This window comes from Pollachius pollachius, assembly GCF_949987615.1.
Source record: "Pollachius pollachius genome assembly, chromosome: 11".
NCBI classification, from domain to species: Eukaryota; Metazoa; Chordata; class Actinopteri; order Gadiformes; family Gadidae; genus Pollachius; species Pollachius pollachius.
In genome coordinates this window covers 22,868,850-22,892,266 of record NC_136944.1, presented here as the reverse complement: position 1 = coordinate 22,892,266, position 23,417 = coordinate 22,868,850, and the positions used below count along the sequence as shown (strand labels likewise).

At 47.7% G+C, this 23,417-nt stretch overlaps 1 protein-coding gene across 1 annotated transcript; it reads left to right on the top strand.

Annotated features, from left to right (window-relative positions):
- The first annotated feature begins 402 nt into the window (after positions 1–402).
- Positions 403–22,072, top strand: usp36 (ubiquitin specific peptidase 36). Its single transcript, XM_079746875.1, has 20 exons — positions 403–481; positions 3,439–3,704; positions 3,950–4,171; positions 5,469–5,579; positions 5,805–5,907; positions 5,999–6,066; positions 6,348–6,418; positions 6,503–6,585; positions 7,660–7,771; positions 10,304–10,444; positions 10,918–11,018; positions 11,110–11,248; positions 11,640–11,987; positions 14,483–14,710; positions 15,710–15,837; positions 16,777–17,427; positions 18,499–18,695; positions 19,098–19,316; positions 20,241–20,356; positions 20,502–22,072. The coding sequence occupies exons 2-20, from the start codon at positions 3,452–3,454 to the stop codon at positions 20,628–20,630; spliced, it is 3,420 nt and encodes a 1,139-aa protein (XP_079603001.1). The 5' UTR covers positions 403–481; positions 3,439–3,451; the 3' UTR covers positions 20,631–22,072.
- Positions 22,073–23,417: the final 1,345 nt, after the last annotated feature.

Genomic DNA, 23,417 nt, shown 5'->3' with positions numbered 1-23,417 from the left:
GAATAACATCTTATTATTGAAACACATAAAGATTGAATTGAATGTCTACATGATTTCATAATTAGCCATATTAATTATAATTCATAAAAAGCCTCACATTTCCATGAAAGTGTGTAGCCCACCTCTAGCGATGCTTAATATTACAGTATAGGATAGTTAGTACGAAAAAGCATATAAGAGCTATTCATTTCGATATTGGAAAGGTATTTGAAGTTTAGAAATGGGTTTTGGTAAACAGAGCTATTGGAAAGTCACGTGCTTGCGTGCGTCCATACGGGCTATAACTAAATACTGGCCCCTGATTGGCTGCTTTCGGTTGCGAACGACTGAGCCTCCCCGTGATTGGTCGCAGATCCCCGTCAGTCACCCCTGGTCCCTGCCCTCTCATAATGCAGCATGGACGAGAGAAGGTGCCGTTGTAGCTGTTACCATCCGACAGACAACGTCTAATAACTCTACACCCCGGATAACTCGTCCAAAGGTGAGACGGTGCGTTTATCGGGACGGCCCTCGTGCCCCTCCGGTGTATTTTGTACGCGCGGTTTCGTCGGAGACGGGACGCTAGGTGAGTATGACCGGGCTGTCTGTGAACTAGCTCGGTGCTAAGCTACATCGCAGCAGCGCGGAGGGGGGACGTCGCCACGTTAGCTCGCGGGCTAACGTGTCGACGTCCTCCCTCCGCGCGCCCGGTCCTCCGACCGAGTTAAAACCCGCACCCCGCGAAACATGTCACCGATCATCACGGTCGATGTTCTTCAAACCTTTTCTCGCCCTTAAGTCCGACCTCGCCGCCTTCGATTAGGTCGGTAGCCTAGCCCCCCCCTCCTCCCCAGCTCACGTTACGCTCCGAGAAGATCCGAGTAGTCCCGAGCGAGGGGTTGGTGTGTTTATTCATCGGAACCAGGGCCCTCGACTCGGGTGAGCTCGTCACATCACGTAGGCGTGAGTGCTCGCGGGACGGCCGACTGACCCCACGCGGTGGAATCGTGAGTGGTGAACTTTAATCTGACTGGAGCGGTCGTTCGGTTCTCTGGGAGGCTACGCGTGACGTTACACGCGTGGTCGTTGCGGAGTTCTGTGCGCTTGCTGCTGCAACCCTTGGAACTCTGCAAAGGACACGTGTGTCACGTGACATGTTACACGTGTGGTCTGATATGTTTCACGCGTGACGTGACATGTTACACGCGCGACGTGACACGTTACGTGTGTTCGTTTCGGAGTTCCGAGTGCTGCTGCAGCAGTAGCACGGGACCTCCAGAGATGTCACCGGGTTTCATATCGACCAAGGAGTGAGTGACTGACTGAATGAATGAATGAATGAATGAATGAATAGAGGTTGTCGCTGACCCATGCAATGTCAATCACCAGGGGTGTGCTCGTAATACGCCTGCCACGTGGCTTCAGTGCTGCTGTTAAAACAACTGAGAGGAACTCGTGGTCACACGTCGGGTCCTCTTTGTGGCTCCTGTACACGTGGGTCAGGTCTAATGTACGCTGGTATGTCACTAAACAGACGTCTTTATTCCAATTGGATGGCATACTTGCTTGTAGGATGTAACGCGTTGCCCGTCCATGTGTTGGAAATGGGAGTTACTCAATGGGAATATATCTCAGTTGACAACATAACTGGTAAATATAAGTGGTTTATTTCCATGAGCGTATCCTATTAAAACATAGGAGATTGGCTGTTCCTCAGATTCAAAATCCCATAACTGTTTAATGCCAAATGCATCAGCTCTCCTTTTTCAAATTAAGGGTCATGCATGAATGGTCTCGCTATCATAAGAAAGTTCAGAATCTATAACGTTTTTGTATCTTATCTATTCTCAAACGTCAGGGGATGCATAAAGTACTATCTTATCCCATCTGCGTTCACTCTTTGAAAATGGCACTATTTATGTGTCTAACATTTTATGCCATAAATCCTAATGGAAGTCTTTTTTAATATTTCAATATGTACGTCGGGGATAAAACCTATCAGGCAGCCTAATCCTAAATCATCCTTTATGCTCTCAGCTTGTAAGTGGGCACTTAACGAGCATGAGAACCCTTCCTCGTTATGATCCGACCAATACACAGCGGCGTCTCCGTGGAGCAATGCGATCCTAATTGTGTCCGCGTTGCTTTGAAGGTGAGGGTGACCTTGTGGATGAAGTGAGTACGGCCCATCCCCCCCTCCCCCTGGTGATGTCACCTCCCCACCCCCACCCCAGCAGGGCTGTGATAGCACCCCGCTCCCCGTGCACGTCCTGTGTCCTTAACCCGTGATTCACCGCCTTTGCCGTCCCCCGGCTCCTCCGCTGATACCTTCTAAGGGGCTTCTCTTCCGCTGCACATTTTTTAATGTTTAGCGTAATCGAGTGTGGCGGCGTTTGGCTGCTGAGGAAGAAGAGCGCGCCCGTCCGGTCGATGGGTCGGGCGTCCCCGTTTAATCGGCATCCTGTCAGCCCGCCGTGCTTCGCAGGAAGCGACGTGTCAGAAGTCCTTCGGTGCCAAACAGCTGATGCTGGCAGATGGCGCCGGTGGCCGGGGTGTTCACACGGTCGTACGCACACAGAGGGCCTCTTCCTACTGTACGCGCTCCTCAGCCCTGCACTACGCCACCCTGTTGTTGTAATGAAATATCTCTGCGTAGGTGTTCTTATTCTCAAGTCGTTTTTCATTATTTAGTTACTGGGTAAGTTGGTCGTCAAGGTTAGGGTTAACGATTGACAGGCCTGTTTTCTGAATGATTGACAGGCCTGTTTTCTGAACGATGGACAGGCCTGTTTTCTGAACGATTGACAGGCCTGTTTTCTGAACGATTGACAGGCTTGTTTTCTGAACGATTGACAGGCCTGTTTTCTGACCAGCGTAGAAAACATCACATGTTCTTGGAGTGACTCAATGGCACACTAGGGCTCAGCAGGTCCCACTGAAACGCAGACGGCATCTTACTGATGCATGGAGTTGATGATGAACCTGGACCCGGTTCTCTGATCCTATTGGTCCTGAAGGACTGACGCGGAGAACAATTGAAGAAGTCGGTTCAGTGTAGAGCGAGAACTCTGCTGCCGCAGCGCTAATCTGCAGAAAACGTCTGCGAGGCTTTTAAGGGCAACACCGGCCCGTCAATGAACGTCCTCTAAAAGTGTGTGTGTCAGCGACCGAGTCTCAAGAAGTCTCACGATAGCGTAGCTGTAGCAGGATGGGACCGGTGAGGGCTGGAGAGAGGAGGGCTTTTGTGCTGGGATACAGAAAGCATAGCTCATTGTAGTTTAAAATATCTGGGCGAAGGAGAGTTGAGATTGTTATGAAATTAGGGACATTTCCCAACGAGGTTTCAGAGCATTGTGTCTCTCGATCTTATTTTGTTTGTGGGGTTTCGCCCCGGTGAAGGACCCAGGTTTATTCATTGATTTTTCTCATTTCTTCTTCGACTCCTTTCTTCACTTGCAGTGATGCTTCAATCATGCCGATAGTCGACAAACTCAAGGAGGCCTTGAAGCCGGGCCGCAAAGACACGAGTGAGGAGGCGGACCTCAACAAGCTGTTGGCCTCCTCCGCCAAGAAAGTCCTCCTGCAGAAGATTGAATTCGAACCCGCAAGCAAGGGCTTCTCCTACCAACTGGACAGCCTGAAAACCAAGTATGTGATCCTCAACCCCCGGAACGAGGCGGCGGCCGGACAGAAGGCGTCCGAGTCCACGCAGATAAAGAGGCAAGGTGAGCATCTCGCCTGGGGCGCCCTGCGGGGCCAGAGAGTCCGGCAGGGTCTTATCCTAGCTGTCTCTGTTGTATACGGGGAATGGGTTAACCTAGTGATGGTTAGCGCTTGGTGCTATGACCATCCTTACTGTGCCCACAGAGGTATAATGTACTTTGGATTAAAGCGTCTGTAAATGTAGAGGAATCCCACATGTTGTGTTGCTGGGACCCCGTCGTGACGGAGCCGTTGTCCCTCGCCTCAGTCTCGGAGAACGTCAACGGGGGCCAGAGCGACGGGGTCCCTGCCCCTCAGAAGGTCCTATTCCAGGGGAGCCGGCTGGCCCTAAAGTGGGAGCGGGTCTACCGGGTGGGAGCTGGCCTCCACAACCTGGGCAACACCTGCTTCCTCAACTCCACGGTGCAGTGCCTCACCTACACTCCGCCCCTCGCCAACTTCCTGCTCTCCAAGGAGCACAGTCGGACCTGTGAGTACCCCCCTGCCACGCTGTAGGTTCAGCAGCCTTGCTCATGGGTTCGGCCTGAAAAACCGACGACATCGAGATCTAGAGACCGGTGGGAAGACTCACTTGTTCAGCGCTCACCTACACTCTGCATGGCTTCCCCCCCCCGCACACCCCTCAAAAGCACCTTTAGTATGTTGTACGTCCTGCCACAAAATAGTACTATTTATTGTACTTTGTTTAAGAATGCTTGATTCTGATTGGCTGGGAGGAGGGCATTAACCCGGCAGGTTGCCCGCTGACTTGTCAGTTGCACTTGCTGCTGATTGAGCACAGCTTCATCAAATAGTAGATCAATACGCCGCTTGTATTTTTTGGAATATTCGATTCTGATTGGCTGCAGGGTGTCCATTAGTCCCTGATATATGGACACCTGCTAAGTAGTTCCAGTCAAATTGTCTGTTCAGCCTTCAAAACGTGAGCTGGTAAATTGTGAAAAATGCATTAAACTGTACTCAGAAAACGCTGTTATATGCTATAGACCCTAGAATATCTGTGGTATAAAGGCTGGGAAGAATTTTGATTTATAAATATGTATAAATTTCGATTTATAATTATGTACAAGAGGTGTCCAAAACATGTTTGATCGATCTTAATTAAAGGGGACTACTTTTTGAGGGAGATGAACTCAAACAGAGTATACATTCAATAAGCATGCAATACGAATAAGAAAAAGCATAATTATTAAAGTATTTGAATTGTTTTATTATGTTGGCAAGCAAGAAGTAGAATAAGCGGGATAATCAGCTCAAGGCAGGGCAATAAACAGTTTGATATGTCCGGCTCGTGGAAGGTTACCACGAGCCGGACATATCAAACAGTTTATTGCCCTGCCTCTCGGTGCTTATCCCTTACATAGTACATCTTATCCTAGCTATCTTTGTTGTAAACGGGAATGGGTTAACCTAGTGATTGTTAGTGCTTGGCACTTGGTTCTATGACCATCCTTACTGTACAGACAGCGATGTATTGTTTCTCGTGAGCCGGTTTAGATAAAAGCGTCTGCTAAATGTAAGTGTAACGGTGGTAGAGTTCATACTTTGTCGGTGAACAGGCACGCCTCCATTTCACCTCTGCCTGCAAGAAGAAAGTTGCAGAGTTGGCGAGCTGCCGTGTAGCCTGCAGCAAGTGCTGAATAAGAGTACATTCCCTCGAAGCTGAGCTAGAAATAACGTTGTTTTTGAGAGAAATGTTCCACAGCGTGCGAGAGCTAAATCATTTCCCCTGACTTCAGTCTTGTGTTCCCATCCTTGTGTTGCAGGTCATCAGTCGGGCTTCTGCATGATCTGTGTGATGCAAAATCACATCATACAGGCGTACGCCAACACAGGGAACGCCATCAAGCCTGTGTCCTTCATCAGAGATCTCAAAAGTAAGGCTCCTTGTTGTGATGTTCGCTCTCTGGTTTCTTTAGAGAGTCCCGGGTCTGTGGTTAAATGCCACCAACAGACTCACTGTGTGCTACGCTTAATGATCCCAAACAAACTCAAGCATGTGTGTAAACTACAAATAGGCCTCGATTTTGCTTTGGTGCAAACTAGTGACTGCAGTTTGGAAGTCACTAGTTTATTATATTTATTATCTTTATTTTCAACAGAAATCGCCAGACACTTTCGCTTCGGCAGCCAGGAGGATGCCCATGAGTTTCTACGTTACACCATCGACGCCATGCAGAAGGCCTGTCTGAACGGCTTCCCCAAGTAAGACATGGCTCAATGTTTCTGCACCGCCGGCCCCTTCTACCGCCAGCTGAATGACAACCATTTGTCTGTTGTTTCTCTCCTTTGGCAGACTCGACCGTCAAACTCAGGCGACCACGTTGGTCCACCAGATCTTCGGTGGCTATCTCAGGTCAAGAGGTAAACAAACACCCGTTGTGGAGCCTGCCCTGTATCCGTCTGACTGTCTGTACGTAAATGATGGCACCCATTGCACTCCTGATCATCCCTGGAAGGAGGAATCTCCCACTCTCCGTTCCTTCTCTAGATTTCTTCCTTGCTAATTAAGAGTCATAAACACATGGCTGTTAACCCCTTTGAGACTGTACCTGTGGTTAAGGGCTATAAACTTTTATTGAATTGAATTTAACTATATTTGGGTCGGTATGGGAATTCATTTTCTCTTAATTCTTTCCTTCCAGTCAAGTGCTCTCTTTGCAAAAGTGTGTCGGACACCTACGATCCTTACCTGGACATCGCCATAGAGATCCGGGTATGTTTCCACGACGATGTCTGCCTGTGAAACGCGTGGTCCTCACCTAGCAGCTCTCTAACAGGTTCTGTTTGCCTCCTGCAGCAAGCGGCCAACATCGTCCGTGCGCTGGAGCTGTTTGTAAAGCCGGACTTCCTGAGTGGGGAGAACGCCTACATGTGTGCCAAGTAAGTCAACAGCCCTCCAGCCTTTCCCTGGCTATCTAGGACCTAGGTTGTTTAAAGGGGACATATCATACCACCAGGTGTGAGTGTGATTAGCCATTACAAGCAGGTTTGAAAATGTGCAGCATTGTGACATCACAGGTTGGCGTGTCCATCTATCCGTCACACATCTAGATGGACACGCCCACCTGTGATGTCACAATGCTGCACCTTTTGAAAACGGCTTGTAATGGCTAATCACACTCACACCTGGTGGTATGATATGTCCCCTTTAAGGCGTTTATCAGCCGATAATGATAGCTGGCCGATCAATTGGTTCATCACTTCCTCCAAGCTTTGTTTTTATGGGAGCTGGACATGATTATTGATCATAGCCATTAGAAGCAAAGAAACATTCTCCTTTCGAATCTCCAGAGAGACTCATGTCTCGAGAAGGCTCAGTCAAGCAGGTGAGTCATGTCCAAAGTCCTGATCTTCATACCTGGTAGTGGTGAAGTCCCCAGCTCTCCTGATAAGGTTACGTTTGAAAATTAGTAAAAGGAGAATCACCCAACCAGTAAGGGATTCAAATATTGTAGTATCCACCATTAACGTTATATTCTGGAACTAGAAGTTACTATAACTAGTAGTTACATATTTTAGAACTGGAATCTATATAAGTTGGACATTAACATCAATGGAGAATACATTTCAAATGTTAAATCTTCTTCCTTGTGACTGTTTAACACTGCCTGAGGCTTTATTACTACGGTTGTTTATTTGGTTGTCATGACGTCGCCAGTGACTGACGGCCGTCCGCTCTTCCGGTTTCTCCTCCCGGTCGAGTTCAGTGGGGCGGGAAGTTCTGCTGAGTCGTTCAGAGGCGACTTCATGACGTTTCATAAAATGATGAAGTAATGGTGGCAGTAATTCTGCACCGTGGCTCTGGCACGCGGCAGAACGTACAGAACGGAAGCGTCTGTTTAACCTTCCCCCTCCGGTCGTACGTGATTCATCTTTACGCGGCTCCCCGCCCTGAAGGGAATTGTTTTGCGTCATTGGGACTAAACGGCACGCTTTTGATTTTCATTCCCCCAGGTGCAAAAAGAAAGTTCCTGCCACCAAGCGCTTCACGCTCCACCGGGCGTCCAACGTTCTGACGCTGTCGCTGAAAAGGTTCGCCAATTTCAGTGGGGGGAAGATCACCAAGGTGAGCGCACCACCGTTCTGTCAGTGGTTCTGTGATGGGTTCCTGTTAAGGCTGCACCATATTTGGAAATATGGTGTTACGAAATTTTGGCTTTCTGCCATGCATTTTGGGATAGGACAACTCCTTTACAAAAAAGGGGAGGAAAAAAAAAAAAGATTTTGTTTTTAATGATTGGGTGATTTTGTAGCGTTATCCAGAGCTTTAGGGTGACAAAGAAAATGGGGAAATGAATTAGTCGTGTGGCCTTTTGTGGCAACAATTGCAAGGCCGTTTTTGGTCAATGTCGTCTTTTCTGAAACCAAAATAATTCCATACAACCAACTTCACGTTCACTTTTGGAATAAAATATAATTTTTGCTGGATCATTCTGAAGTTTGGTTCTATGACCAGCGTGGGCTGTCTTCGACTGCTTTGGTTGTCTGATTAGTGGCGCTGGGTCAATAGAGGGCGCTAGGGCACCGCCCCTCCGTGAAATATTCACTTGAATATATCTGCCAACTAGGGCTGGGCGATATGGGCCAAAATGAATATCTCGATATTTTTTTTACTATATCTCGATACACAATATATATCTCGATATATTTTGAATCTCCTCTAGAGCACATCATAAATGCTCGATTCAACCATGTCTGGCATAATGTTACTACATGTTATAATAATTAGAGTATTCCTGAAACATAAGTCTGCATGTAGATTACATGAAACAACATATTGTTTAAACTCATTAGTGCTTTCTATTGGAAGAATTTAGAACTTGCACATAAGAAAAGGAAAATCACAGCAAGTTAGATTTACCAACACAGCATTTATTCAAACCGTTAATTATTTTCGAGCAAAAACAGAGCTCAAAGCCAAACAAATGTGCATTCAAAACACTGACAAGAAATAATGATCATAATACAAAATTAAATCAAAGTGCACCTTTTTTCCATCATGTTTTTTATGACTGGCTAACAAAAAGAGAGCTCAAAGCCAACAAAAAATGCATTGAGCAACCCCTGACAAATAAATAGTAATAATAATTAACTAAATTAAAGTGCATCTTGTTTGCATTGTTCATTACAACATTAAATCCAAAAAACATCTTCCTTTCGGTAGCCAAACCACTGCCAGACGACGGATCCTGTACTATTCTTTTTTGAAACCAAATCCTCCGTTTCCATCATCTTTTCTCTCTCTCTGGCTGTTCTCACACAACGGTAGGAGATGAGTGACCGGTCGCTGTTCTCACTCACCGGTCGCGTGTGTGACGTCACACACACGCGCGTAGAATCGTAGAATCTTGCGGGGGTAGTGAGTGTGTTTAATGCATATGAGTCTGTGAGGCAGAGAGCCACAGGAAAGTGCGAGAGAAGGGAACACAACGAGTATGCCGGCGGCGGCAAAAAGAAACATTACGTGCCAATTTGTATTCGATGTTCGTGACAGGGGCATTTTATACATCGCCTGGAGAACATCTCGCGATACATCGCATATATTCGATATATCGCCCAGCCCTACTGCCAAATATTAATCAACTATCATCAATACAAAATAAATCATCAAAAATACATAGCGTTTATCCTCGTTTAATTGTGTGATATACAACCATTGAAATGCGTCTGAACGTCAATGATTTGGGCTAGGCTAGTTATTGGTCATTCGTTATAAAGCCCTCCTCCAAGTCAGGGGCGCCGCCACGTTGAAGTCAATGTAAGCTCGCTAACTTTTTGCTGTCTATCAAGCAGACAGCTTTTCATTGGCGCAAGAAAATTCGCCCTCAGGTCGCACCAGTGTGCGCCCCAGGCCAATGGTATCGCTTTTGTTTTTTGTTATCACGACATGGTTGGACAATTCAGCGAATCAATCAAATAGGCTACCTCCCTCAGCAGAATTCGCACACCACAACTACTTGTAGAGAAGAGATAGGTCGCTAACTAGCAGAGAGTTGTAAGCACTTTCCACCCTTTTCAGTGGAGGAATTGGACTCCCCTAGCAATGTTTTACTTAAAAGGAGCAAGTAAGTTACATATTAATTTAGTCCTTCGTCCTGTAGCATATAAACAAAATGAAGCAACTGTCCCATATTTCTAACTGCATTTGAAGTAGACATTGAGACTCACAAAAAATGGACGCTATAGGACAGTGATCATGATTTGTCTCAATATCAGAATAACAACAATGGGTCAAATAGCAATGGCTGGTGGAATGGCTAGTTCCACCACTATTCATGAATGAATAGTAGGTAAATAGGTAGTGGCCACCCCCAAAATGCACCAGAATACAGGAAATCAAATCTATTAAATTCAATTTTTTTTATGGGGGGCGTGCCGGCTGGTGATCAACATTTTTGATCACCAGCCGCCACTGTGTCTGATCATAAACTCATTAACATGATCAGTGATTATCTCTCCCTAGCAACAAACTCTGTATCCAAGAACCCTTACATCTGAGTAAATTATGATGTACTGTATCAGACAGATTTCTCTTATAGATTAGTCCTTGTTATTTAAATAATGACTAAAGACTCGCCTTCCTTCCCTCTGCCCCCAGGACGTGGGTTACCCAGAGTTCCTGAACATCAGACCCTACATGTCCCAGAACATCGGAGACCCAGTGATGTACGGTCTCTATGCTGTCCTGGTGCATTCTGGGTACAGCTGCCACGCCGGTCACTATTACTGCTACGTTAAGGTATGGAAATGCCAGGCAGTTTTGTGACTCTTTAAAAAAAGTTTGTTGTCGTTTGAGTGATGTTCATGTGATGAATGTGAAGTAGGGCTGGGCGATTTGGCATGAAAATAAAATCTCAGATATTTTCAAACGAAACCCGATTATTGAGTTTAATCGATTCTTTTTTTTTTCATTCTATAAACGACTATTTGAAGATTAACAACGATTTTTAAAAAGCAAAATTTGGTTGCCGCAGCGTTTAGGCAAACTCTAAACACTCACCTTTTTCAGCGCATGCTGCCCTGTTGACATTTTACTTTTTTTTTCTTTCTTTTTTAATAATCGATTATAATTTTTGAATCGATTAGATTATAATTTTTGACCATAAATTCGAATTGCGATTAAAAATTGGTTAATCGCGCAGCTCTAAAGTGAGGCCGCATTGACTTTGTGCTGCCGCATTTACCTCATGATTGTCTCTCTCGCCTTGATAGGCCAGCAATGGCCAGTGGTACCAGATGAACGACTCCATGGTGCATTCGAGTAACATCAAGGTGGTGCTGAACCAGCAGGCCTACGTCCTGTTCTACCTGAGGTGAGAGGAGAACCGTACAGCAGAACCAAACATCCTGCTCGCTCTCAAGGTGTACAGGACTAACCCGATGCATCTCCTCCTCTGTTTGAAGGATCCCTGAGACCAAGAAGAACGGCGACGGACACGCCACCAAGCAGGCCCTGATGCATGCTGGGAAGAACAGCCTGGGCCCGGAGCAGATCCGCAAGGCCAGCTTCAACGGGCCTCTGTCCTCGCCGCAGATCACCAAGGTAACGGGCTGCTGTCCTCCCCTCAGATCACCAAGGTAACGGGCTGCTGTCCTCCCCTCAGATCACCATGGTAACGGGCTGCTGTCCTCCCCTCAGATCACCATGGTAACAGGCATCAGGACTGCAGAGCTGCTCAGCAGCTTCGGCTAGAGACTCGAGGCTCACCTGTTCAGAGTTCACCTGGACTCTGTATAGCCTCCCCCCAAACCCCTCTTACTCTTATTGTACATTGTACGTCCTGACACTTAAAATATTCGCTTTGGATAAGCGTCTGCTGAACGCCCTTCATGTAAATGTACCCCACGAAACGGGCGTCTCTCCCCACACCGCGGGGGGTCCAGCTGCCGGGACCACGCTCCCACACTGATTCAGGCCTCCCGTTTCTCCCCAGAAACTGGAGCCCGCTCAGCTACGCAAGATCCAGTCCATGGACAGCGGCCTGGGCGTCCCCATCTCCCGGAACGGCGCCGGCCCCCAGACCAAGATCTCCAACGGGACCTCGGGCTCGCAGGGCCCGTCGAAGCCTGCGGGCGGCCCCACGCTGATCGACGAGCCCTTCAAGAAGCTGAAGAAGCCCCCCCCCCAGAGCCTGGCCTTCCAGCGCAGCAGCACGCCCGGCCCCTCGCACGGCAAGGCGGACGGGGACCGGCGGCCGGCCGGGGACAGCAGGGGCATCGCGGCATCTACCTCAACCAAGTCTCTGTCGGACTCCTCCTCGGCCGACACCACCGACTCCAAGGTACTGTCCCTCCTCCTCACCGCCAGGGGCCCCCAGTCCGTTCGGTCTGCAATATAGTTCTTCTAACAAATTATATCAGCTGTACATTAGGGCTGGGCGATTATTCTTATTTTGATCGCGATTTTGATTTTAGCGTCAAACGATCACAACATTTGCATAATGGAGTTTTTAAAAAAAAAAAATAGTTTAATGTTTTATAGAAAGGGCAGAACAGATGGATACATATATGTATATTATTTTAGATTGGAACGTTTTCTTTCTGACCGTTTTGTGTCTTTTTTTTCTCAGTTACAATGTTTTTTTTGGGAGAGAGATGCTGAATATACAGTGGGGCAAAAAAGTATTTAGTCAGCCACCAATTGTGCAAGTTCTCCCACTTAAAAAGATGAGAGAGGCCTGTAATTTTCATCATAGGTAAACCTCAGCTATGAGAGACAAAATGAAAAAAAAAAAAATCTAGAAAATCACATTCTGATTTTTAAAGAATTTATTTGCAAATTATGGTGGAAAATAAGTATTTGGTCAATAACAAAAGGTCATCTCAATACTTTGTTACATGCCCTTTGTTGGCAATGACAGAGGTCAAACGTTTTCTGTAAGTCTTTACAAGGTTTTCACACACTGCTGCTGGTATTTTTGCCCATTCCTCCATGCAGATCTCCTCTAGAGCAGTGATGTTTTTGGGCCTTCGCTGGGCAACACAGACTTTCAACTCCCTCCAAAGATTTTCTATGGGGTTGAGATCTGGAGACTGGCTAGGCCACTCCAGGACCTTGAAATGCTTCTTACGAAGCCACTCCTTCGTTGCCCGGGCGGTGTGTTTGGGGTCATTGTCATGCTGAAAGTCCCAGCCACGTTTCATCTTCAGTGCCCTTGCTGATGGAAGGAGGTTTTCACTCAAAATCTCACGATACATTGCCCCATTCATTCTTTCCGTCACACGGATCAGACGTCCTGGTCCCTTGGCAGAAAAACAGCCCCAAAGCATGATGTTTCCACCCCCATGCTTCACTGTAGGTATGGTGTTCTTTGGATGCAACTCAGCATTCTTTCTCCTCCAAACACGACGAGTTGTTTTTACCAAAAAGTTCTATTTTGGTTTCATCTGACCATATGACATTCTCCCAATCCTGTTCTGGATCATCCAAATGCTCTCTAGCAAACTTCAAACGGGCCCGGACATGCACTGGCTTTAGCAGGGGGCCACGTCTGGCACTGCAGGATTTGAGTCCCTGGCGGCGTAGTGTGTTATTGATGGTAGCCTTTGTTACTTTGGTCCCAGCTCTCTGGAGGTCATTCACTAGGTCCCCCCGTGTGGTTCTGGGATTTTTGTTCACCGTTCTTGTGATCATTTTGACCCCACAGGGTGAGATCTTGCGTGGAGCCCCAGATCGAGGGAGATTATCAGTGGTCTTGTATGTATTCTATTTCCTAATAATTGCTCCCACAGTTGATTTCTTCACACCAAGCTGCTTACCTATTGCAGATTCAGACTTCCCAGCCTGGTGCAGGTCTACAATTGTGTTTCTGGTGTCCTTTGACAGCTCTTTGGTCTTGGCCATAGTGGAGTTTGGAGTGTGACTGTTTGAGGTTGTGGACAGGTGTCTTTTATACTGATAAGGAGTTCAAACAGGTGCCATTAATACAGGAAACGAGTGGAGGACAGAGGAGCCTCTTAAAGAAGAAGTTACAGGTCTGTGACAGCCAGAAATCTTGCTGGTTTGTAGGTGACAAAATACTTATTTTCCACCATAATTTGCAAATAAATTCTTAAAAAATCAGACAATGTGATTTTCTGGATTTTTTGTTTTTCATTTTGTCTCTCATAGCTGAGGTTTACCTATGATGAAAATAACAGGCCTCTCTTGTCTTTTTAAGTGGGAGAACTTGCACAATTGGTGGCTGACTAAATACTTTTTTGCCCCACTGTATATACAACATGTTTTCAAACTCAAAAATAATCGTTTGAATAATCTTGATTCCAATATTGACCAAAATAATCAGGATTATGATCTTTCCCATAATCGAGCAGCCCTACTTTACATTGCAAACCAATAACCTTCAACCTTGTGCACCAATTAATAATAAACGGACAAAAGGAAATGGTTGACCTAGCAGACACAGTCTGAGTCTTAAAATTAGAGGAATGAAAACCCATGTACATAGCATGCCTGGAAGCTTCTAGGATAGATTTGGGTGGCGTCACCCTCACCCCCTACATCTCGTCTCAGATACCGTAGTTTAGGTTCATTTAGATTTTATGCGTTATGAATTGAATTTCCGAGTCTGCCACTTTTATTTTATGAAAACATATTGGACTGGAGTTGGAATTTCGCATCGTACTTTTCGTCAATGTGTTTTGACACTAATTGCGACTAATGTTGATAGAAACAGCCTTGTCTGCCTCGTTATGTACCGTCCTCGTGTTGGCATGCATGTGAACCGTATTTACCTTTTCTTCTTCCCCTCTCCCTTCAACCTCCCTGCTCCCCCAGGACTCCCCGGGTCCCAAGAGTGCCCCCGCCGGCGAGACGCCCTCCACCCCCAGGAAGGGCTCCAGCAGCCTGTCCTCGCCGGCCCGCAGCGTGGACAGGGGGTGCCACGGGGCCACGGAGGAGCAGAAGAAGGCGGCCAAGCCCCCGGCCCTGAGCCTCATCACCGCCGAGGCCTCCTGCACCATGTCTCCCCCGCCCGCCAAGAAGCTGGCCCTCTCCGCCAAGAAGGTGAGCACTCCTCCTCCTCCTCCCTGGGGCTCCTCCTCCCTGGGGCCGGACCTCCAGGGCTTTGTCTCTGTTCCCGTTGGTCCACTGGTGCCCAACGCAGAGCACGTCTTAAACGCATATGTTGAACTGCTTCATACCCATAATGCACCATCACATAGGAACCTGTTGCCATGGTGGGTCACTACCCATAATGCGCCATCACATAGGAACCTGTTTCCCCGGTGGGTCACTACCCATAATGCACCATCACATAGGAACCTGTTGCCATGGTGGGTCACTACCCATAATGCACCATCAGATAGGAACCTGTTGCCATGGTGTGGCACTACCCATAATGCACCATCACATAGGAACCAGTTTCCACGGTGGGTCACATGACTTGTGTTCTTCGATGTTGTCGGTTTCGTCTGATAGAGATTTTCCGTAAAGGATTGTTTGATGCAAATGAGCTAAACGAACACGTAGAACACAATTAGGTCACAGTAATGGATTTTCAGGCACATAATTAGTGTCTGAATCATTTGAATATAACAGTATATCATAGTATTTATATAATAGTGTTGACTATATTATAGTGAATGAGGACCAAGGGATCAATTTGAACATTGCCAACGTTTCCTTGTCGTATGCCAGCACCAACTTGCTGCTCTGTAGACAGTTTATATTCTGTAATGAGTGTCGTCATGATTTCTTATCGGACGCAAGTCCTTTCTCTTGTTTCATATCTGAAGTAACCACATGTTGCACAAGTTCCTTCAAGTTATTTCTCTTTTTCTTGAGTTTGGTCTTCCACTTTACTTTCTAACCATTTCTGATTCTTCTCTGCCATACCCTCTCCGCTTTGTGTTTTTCTCTCCCCCATCCCCTCCCCGCAATGGTACCCCGTCCTCCTTCGATTCCTTTTTTCCTTTTTGATTTTTTTCTTTTGACTTTTTTTGTCACATTCATGGCTACTTTTCTTTTAGACCACCAAGTTTTTATTTATGTCGATAACTGCAGGCCAGTCGCAGCAGCAGGAGTCCGAGAAGCTCTGACACTTCGCTGCCCCCCCCACGCCAGCTGTACAGTGACCACCCACACCCACCTCATACCCCCGTCACATCGCCCTCTCACACCGACCCCCACAGGTGAGCCAACCCCCGGACACACCTTCATTACAGTGAGGAACTCTAGCCTAACGGGGACATTAGGGATGTTAAAGGTAGAGTAGGCATTTTGGAGAAGACTAGCCAATGGGGACGTTAAAGGTAGAGTAGGCATTTTGGAGGAGACTAGCCAATGGGGACGTTAAAGGTAGAGTAGGCATTTTGGAGGAGACTAGCCAATGGGGACGTTAAAGGTAGAGTAGGCATTTTGGAGAAGACTAGCCAATGGGGACGTTAAAGGTAGAGTAGGCATTTTGGAGAAGACTAGCCAATGGGGACGTTAAAGGTAGAGTAGGCATTTTGGAGAAGACTAGCCAATGGGGACGTTAAAGGTAGAGTAGGCATTTTGGAGAAGACTAGCCAATGGGGACGTTAAAGGTAGAGTAGGCATTTTGGAGAAGACTAGCCAATGGGGACGTTAAAGGTAGAGTAGGCATTTTGGAGAAGACTAGCCAATGGGGACGTTAAAGGTAGAGTAGGCATTTTGGAGAAGACTAGCCAATGAGGATATGTGGGAGGTTAAAGGTAGAGTAGGTATTTTGGAGAATATTAGCCGATGGGGACATGGACTTTATTGATTGCCATCTGGATGTAAAGAGAATATCAACAAACATGACAAAAAATGCTCCTAAACTAAATTGCCTAGTCTAGGGATAAGTCAGGGCATTCTGTGGCGAAAAGAAGGTTGTAAGGTTTATTTTTTGGTGATATTTCGCTACAAGATGCCATCATACCAAATGTGTCAACAAAGCATTGCTTATATATCTATTGCTTCGCACCCATTACATGCAAGGAGTTGCATGTAATGGACCCGTTTTCCAGAAGGGGAAGTGCTGAAGGAACTAGTCATCGTTTGGGGGTTGACCTTCTCATCGCTTTCCTTTCAGCTTACTGATGCTTTTACTTCTGCTGTCCCCCCAGAGCTGGCCCATTCCATTCCCCCAAACTGCGGTCCCGCCCCTCCTCCCTGGCCACTCCCCCCGGCCCCTCCAAGCCCCGCCCTCATACACCTCAGAAGCCCGCCCCCGGCCCGCCTCCTCAGTCCAACGGCTTCCACGCCTCTCCACCGGGCGGCGCGCTAGAAACCACCGTAACCCAGAGGAAGAAGAGGAAGAAGAAGAAGCGGCACCACTCCGAGGTCGAGGCTGACGCCGTGGCGCCGGACGAGGCTCCGCCCCCCCGGGGCACCCAGCCCCCTAGGCCCGCCTCCCCAGAACCCAGCGAGGACAAGAAGCAGAAGAGGAGGAGGAAGAAGAAGAGGAAGCGCGAGGAAGAGGACGGAGGAGAGGCGGCGGCGGTCCGGTCTCACCTGGAGGAGGACTGGTGTCAGGGGGGGCCGTGGAGCCTCTCCGCACCCCCCCCGCCGGTCCCCGCTCAGACCCGGCCCACGTCCCCTGCGGTGCAGTCGGGGGCCCCGCCGAAGACCCTTGTGGTGACGGCCGAGGCCCCAGAGAGCCCCCGGAGCGAGCGGCCAGGAGACTCGGTGTCGTTGACGAAGAGGAAGAAGAGGAGGAGAAGACGGAGCCAGCTGCCGGAGGACCAGCGGGACGGGCCCTCGGCCGCGGCGGAAAGGTACGGCCCTCATTCATGTGTTGAGCGCCACCTGGAGGAGCAGTGAAGTCTGTTCAGAACGCCTTTTACATTGAGGACGCTTAGCAGACGCCTCTACCCAAAGAGACTCACAATAAGTACATTTATCAGAAGAAAGAGAAACAACAATATATCTCTGTCGGTACATTAAGGATGTTCATAGAACCAAGTACTAACCATCACTAGGTCAACCCATTCCCTGTATACAACAAAGATTGCTAGGATAAGACGCTACACAAAGTGTGTCAAAACTCACCTGTTCAGAGTTCACCTCGACTCTGCATAGAAACCAATGCACAGCCACCATTGAATGTTGTACGTCCTGGCACTTGTACATTGCACTTATTCAAGGTACTTAATTGTGTAGCATCTACAGTAGCTGCTATCGCTGCTTTACACGGGGAATGGGTTAGCCTAGCGATTGTAATACTTGCACTTGGTTCTATGAACATCTTTACTGTACCGACAGCGATATATTGTTTCACTTCTTATGACAAATGTACTTATTGTAACAAATGCACTTATTGTAAGTCGCTTTGGATAAAAGCGTCTGCTAAATGCCCTAAATGTAAATGTAAATGTGTAAGAGAGGTGTGGAGGGGTGAGGGGGAGGCTATGCAGAGTCTAGGTGATGCATGGACCACGATACAGGGTTACAGCGATATTGAATGTATTGTTGGACAATACATACAATTACAATTGGGGCATTCAGCAGACGCTTTTATCCAAAGCGACTTACATCGGTCAATACACACGACGGCAGAGTCAACCATGCAAGGCGACAGCGAGCTCGTCTGGAGCAGTCGGGGTGAGGTGCCTTGCTCAGTTGTCTAGCAACCTTTCGGTTACAAGACAACTGCTCTACCTCCTGAGCTAAGCCGTAACATACATCACGATATTTCTAACTATGAATACAAAAAGACTGAGAAGGTGCAGTGCTGGATTTCTGTTTTTCTTCGTTCCTCGTATCTATGAAAGAAGTGCTCTGATGTATCGGCGTACCGATGTTCGGTCCCAGCCCTCCTCATCCTTGTCCCTCTCCCGTCTCGTCAGCCGCCCTCGTGGACCGAAGACGTCTCTCTCTGAAAGCGCCGACGCCGCCTTGAAGCAGAACTCCAGAAAGAAGAAGAAGAGGCTAAAAGAAGCGAGCGTGCAGCAGGAGAGCGGGCAACGCCCCGCTGAGGAAGACCGCCCTGATGACGACGGACCCCAGGCACCGCGCCCCACCACCAACGGCCTGAAGAGCTCAGGTAGGGGGGCCGACCACAACATCTTCAACGTCACATCGTCTGGTCAGCATCAAAGAAACACATTTCATTGAATTAATAAAAATGACTCCTTAATTAACGAGAGGGACGAATTAGTCTTCATCCCACTTGTTCGCATGCTTCATCCGAGCAACAAAGAAGCACTCCAATGAATTAATTATACTATTATTAATTAACTCTTTTATTAAAAAAGCTGAAACGAAATGGAAGCAGATAGTTCTCCTAACCTATTCGTGAATTTATAACCGGTGACCCCCCCTTCTCTGTACCCCTAAACCTGTTCTTGACTCATTATCTGAACCCTACCTGGGTGTTGTGACTCCGCCCCCCCTGGGGAGGGGGGGTGGTGAGGTCACCCTGAATGACGTGTGTCTCGGCCTCCAGCGCCCGTGGTGCAGTGGGACAGCCAGGTGAAGGACGGCTACAGGCGGAGCCAGGCGCCGGCCTGCGACCAGGATGGCGGCGACGCCCACTCTGAGCGTGGCGACGCCCCTCCCAAGCCCCGCCCCGAGCCGGCCCGGGCCTCCTGGGACGCGGAGCGGTGCGGGGACGTGGTGGAGCAGCTCCTGAAGAACTCCACGGACAAGGCCTACGGCGCCAACGGTACGGGAGCTCATTATGGGATGGCTTCAGCTCATTATGGGATGGCTGCAGCTCATTATGGGATGGCTGCAGCTCATTATGGGATGGCTTCAGCTCTTTATGGGATGGCTTATGACTGCAGCTCATTATGGGATGGCTAATGACTGCAGCTCATTATGGGATGGCTACGGCAGCTCCACTCAGGCTTAGGGCTGAACGATTAATCGAATTTAAATCGAAATCACGATGTCATAGAACACGATATGCAAATCGCAAAGGCTGCGGAAAAAAAGAAGTGATTTGTTACTGCCTGGAAATCAGTACGATTAATTTTACAATTCAATAGTTAAATAAAGAAGTTTATAATATCAATGAATCTCAACACATCGGCCTGGCCTAAAGGAAAGAGCAGTTTTTATGTTGACTGCTTCCGATGTTGTGTTGGTCATAATAAAGAATGATTTATTCATTTTTTAGTGAATAATACACAACATAGGGAACTTAAAAAATTATACATATCGCACATTAAATCGCAATCGCAATATTGGTCAAAATAATCGCAATTAGGTTATTTCCCCAAATCGTTCAGCCCTACTCAGGCTAATTGTTATTGGCTCACCTCATGGAGGTTAAAGGGGTGATGATATACCTCCAGGTTTGAGTGTGATTAGCCATTTCAAGGTGTTTGAAAATCTGCCTTTTCCTTCGTTTTAGTGACATCAAAGGGGACGTGTCCACCTAGATGTATGATGGTAGATCAGCAACATTAGCTACAGTCCACTGGCTATGCTGTTGGATTGATCTAGCCATCATACATCTAGGTGGACACGCCCACTTGGGCTGTAAGTAAGACAAAGGGAAAAGGGAAAGTTCAATATGTATGAGCCAGTAGTGAGCCGGTAAACCTGTGCCGCTGGTGTTGAGTGTCCTGTTTCCCGCTCTCAGTCCTCAGCTGGGATGGAGAGCTGTCCTCCATCAGCAGAGACGCCATCCAGGACACCCGCGACGCCATCAACGACAAAGTGATCGATGAGTGGGACGAAGACTTCGACACCGGGAAGGTGAGCGACCGGACGAGAGCGTCTGACCAACGGAGCAGCGAGTTTTAACCTTCATTACGGAGGCTGCGTTAGACGTGCTCTGACCTTCTGCCTCCTCCTCCTCTTTCTTCCTCCTCCTCCTCCTCATCCCCCTCCCCCTTATCAGGTGAAGAAAACCAAACTGTATAAGAAGGTGAAGTGGAGAAGCGGGAGCATCTTCCAGAAGATCCAGGACCGGAAAAACAAGTGGTCCGTGACCCCGGGGGGCAAGATGGCCTTCGGGGTCCGTCGCTGAGGGCCCCCACCCCCCAGGACCTGGACCTAGTCCTAGACCAGGACTTGAACCTGGGCCTATACCTGGGCTTAGACCTAGACCTGGTCCTGCACCGGGTTTAGTCCTGGACCTGGTCCTAGACCTGGTCCTAGACCTAGACCTGGACTTGAACCTGGGCCTATACCTGGGCTTAGACCTAGACCTGGTCCTGCACCGGGTTTAGTCCTGGACCTGGTCCTAGACCTGGTCCTAGACCTAGACCTGGACCTGAGTCAGGAGCAGCCCCTCTGTGCCGGACTCCGGTCGGTGAATCGACCCCCAAAATTGAGAATGACAAAAGCCAACCCAGACTATCCTGTACCAAGAGTGTCCCGTGCTACAGACCAGGGACCACTCTTACCCCCAGCGGCCCCCCTCACCCTCCTTTCTAACCCCTTTTGTACGACGGTCAAAGCCCCTGCATCTCACCCGGCATCGAACTCGGACCCCCAGGGGCCTTTTTAGTGGCGCCCCCTACACCGTGAAACTTGTAATAGATTTGCAGCCGCACAACATGTAATAGATGAGAATGAACAAATGTACATAGCATGCCTGAAAGCTCCTGGGATCGCTTTGGGCGGAAGGTGAGCAACTATAGACGGACGGCCATTTGTACAAACGACCGTCTGTCAAACTCGCCCCCCCCCATCTCATCCCAGAGCACCTTAGTTTAGGTTCATTTTTATTTCATGGCGTTTTGAATTGTATTTCAGAGTCTGCCACTTTTATTTTGGTTTACCAAACCGTATTCGACTTGCGCATTGTTGCGAGTTGGTGTTGTTAAAAAAACTGTTAAAAAAAAAAGCTAATTGTTTTTTTGCCACCATGATAATATATTTCTTATTTACTGCCATTTGATTTCTTTTATTTTCCTCAGAAAGTTATTGTTTGATTTTGCTTATTTTTTAAGTTTCATGGTAAATGCCTTTTTAGGAACAACTTGATTTCAAGACAGAAAAAGTCAGCCAATCGGACAGAGGCTCTCAAACAACCCACCAATGGCACGAGTGCTGGCTAAACGAACCACCAATGACAGGAAATTCCTACAAATCAAATGTGACCCAATAGTGGCAACGTACATCCTCCCTCACTCTGCTTTTAACGAACGACCTCTGAGCCTGGACGGTTGACCTTGAATGTGTCATGTTTTGACCTTGAATGCGTTGTGTGTTTTTCATGAATGGGTCGTTGTGTGTTGACCTTGAATGCGTCGTGGTGTGTTCACCCTGAATGCTCTGTGTGTTGACCTTGAATGCGTTGTGTGTTTGCAGAGGTCCTAATCTTTTAAAGTGTGAATAATATCGCAGAACGTTTGACTCACTAGTTTGGCCCAGTGCTCTTCATCTTCATCTTCATCTTGCTATTCAGTCTTTGGCACCGAAACACCTCTGCCATTCTGAACACATAAACAGTTGAACCCTGAAGATCTGCGTCTGGGTGTGGCTTTCATACGCTGCCTTGTCTCCTCTATGCAAACACCTGAACATCATTCAGTTTGTGTTTTAGTTTAAAATCTGCGTGACTCAAGCTGTCCCTCGGGAATGGTTCCGAGCTCCGATACGGTCGCCCATCCCGCTGTCCCCCATGCCTGGTCATCCACCACCCCCCCCCCCCCCCTGTATAGTCCCATCATTTTTAAAGAGATTTTATACCCTGTATATCCCATGTAGAAACCATGACATCACGATACCCCCCTCATACCTTGTGGCTCAGCAACAATGATTGGCCAACATGGAAGATATTTCAGTTCACTATGTGCTTACTGTCCCCACCTCCTCCATGTTGTTGTACAAACATTTTGCTATGCCTTGAATTCGCTCCAGAAGTTACATAACATTGAATGTTGATTCATTGATAAAAATCGATCTGAACTTCAATGTGTTGTCATCTGCGTCTCAAATCAGGTCGTGTTCAACGTAGAGATCTTAAACCCGGAGTCGTGCTCTCGTGTTCCGGAGGTACGTTTCCACGCCAAACCTTCGCCAGACAGAGCTGTCCCTTGTCCGAATATTATTATAACGGGTCCGAGTGAGACACGTCCCACCGCACCGTCCAGGAATGGTTTGTGAGAGTTACGGTTCACGACTTTCTTCACAGCTTTATCTCTGTGACGGGATGGCGGCAAAGCAACCCATTGGCTCAAAGGTGGATTACTTGCGGTTCAATACAGATTATTGAATAGTAGCGGTCACATAATAATATGGAAGAGGATTAGGGCCACATGTGATAGTTTTTTTGATTTTTAATTTAAAGGTCTCATGACATGCCACCAGGTGTGAGTGATTAGCCTTAAAAGCTGTTTTGAAAATCGGGCTTTAGTGACAACACAAGTGGGCGTGTCCACCTAGATGTGTGCTTGATAGATCAGCCTGCCCAGTGGACTGTAGCAAACGTGGCTCATCTATCCGTCACAAATCTAGGTGGACACGCCCACTTGTGATGTAAGGCTAATCACCCTCACACCTGTAGGCCTGTCGTGGGACCTTTAAAGTTTTAAGTCAGAATTCTGACTTTGAACTCAGAATTTTCACTTTGAACTAAGATCAAAAAGAAAAGGGGGAAACGCATCGTCACTTTATTCGTAATAAGGGACCGGTTTCAATAAGGGGGGGGGGGGGGGGTATATATACAGTGCGTGACATCACATCTGTAAAGGAGGGGCCAGCATGTGGTCGTATCTCCTTGGAATCATATCAGCTGATCCAGGAGGGGCTGTCATCCTTTTCACCGGCGGGCCGTCGACCGCCATCATAACCACAGCTGAGACGT

What these genes read in the sequence shown, in the direction of transcription:
- usp36 (XM_079746875.1), top strand. Translation starts at nt 3,452, where the DNA reads ATGCCGATAGTCGACAAACTCAAGGAGGCCTTGAAGCCGGGCCGCAAA. An exon ending in TGGCTATCTCAGGTCAAGAG is followed by an intron (nt 6,067 to 6,347) that starts GTAAACAAACAC and finishes CTTTCCTTCCAG; the next exon opens with TCAAGTGCTCTCTTTGCAAA. An exon ending in CCCTCGGCCGCGGCGGAAAG is followed by an intron (nt 17,428 to 18,498) that starts GTACGGCCCTCA and finishes CCGTCTCGTCAG; the next exon opens with CCGCCCTCGTGGACCGAAGA.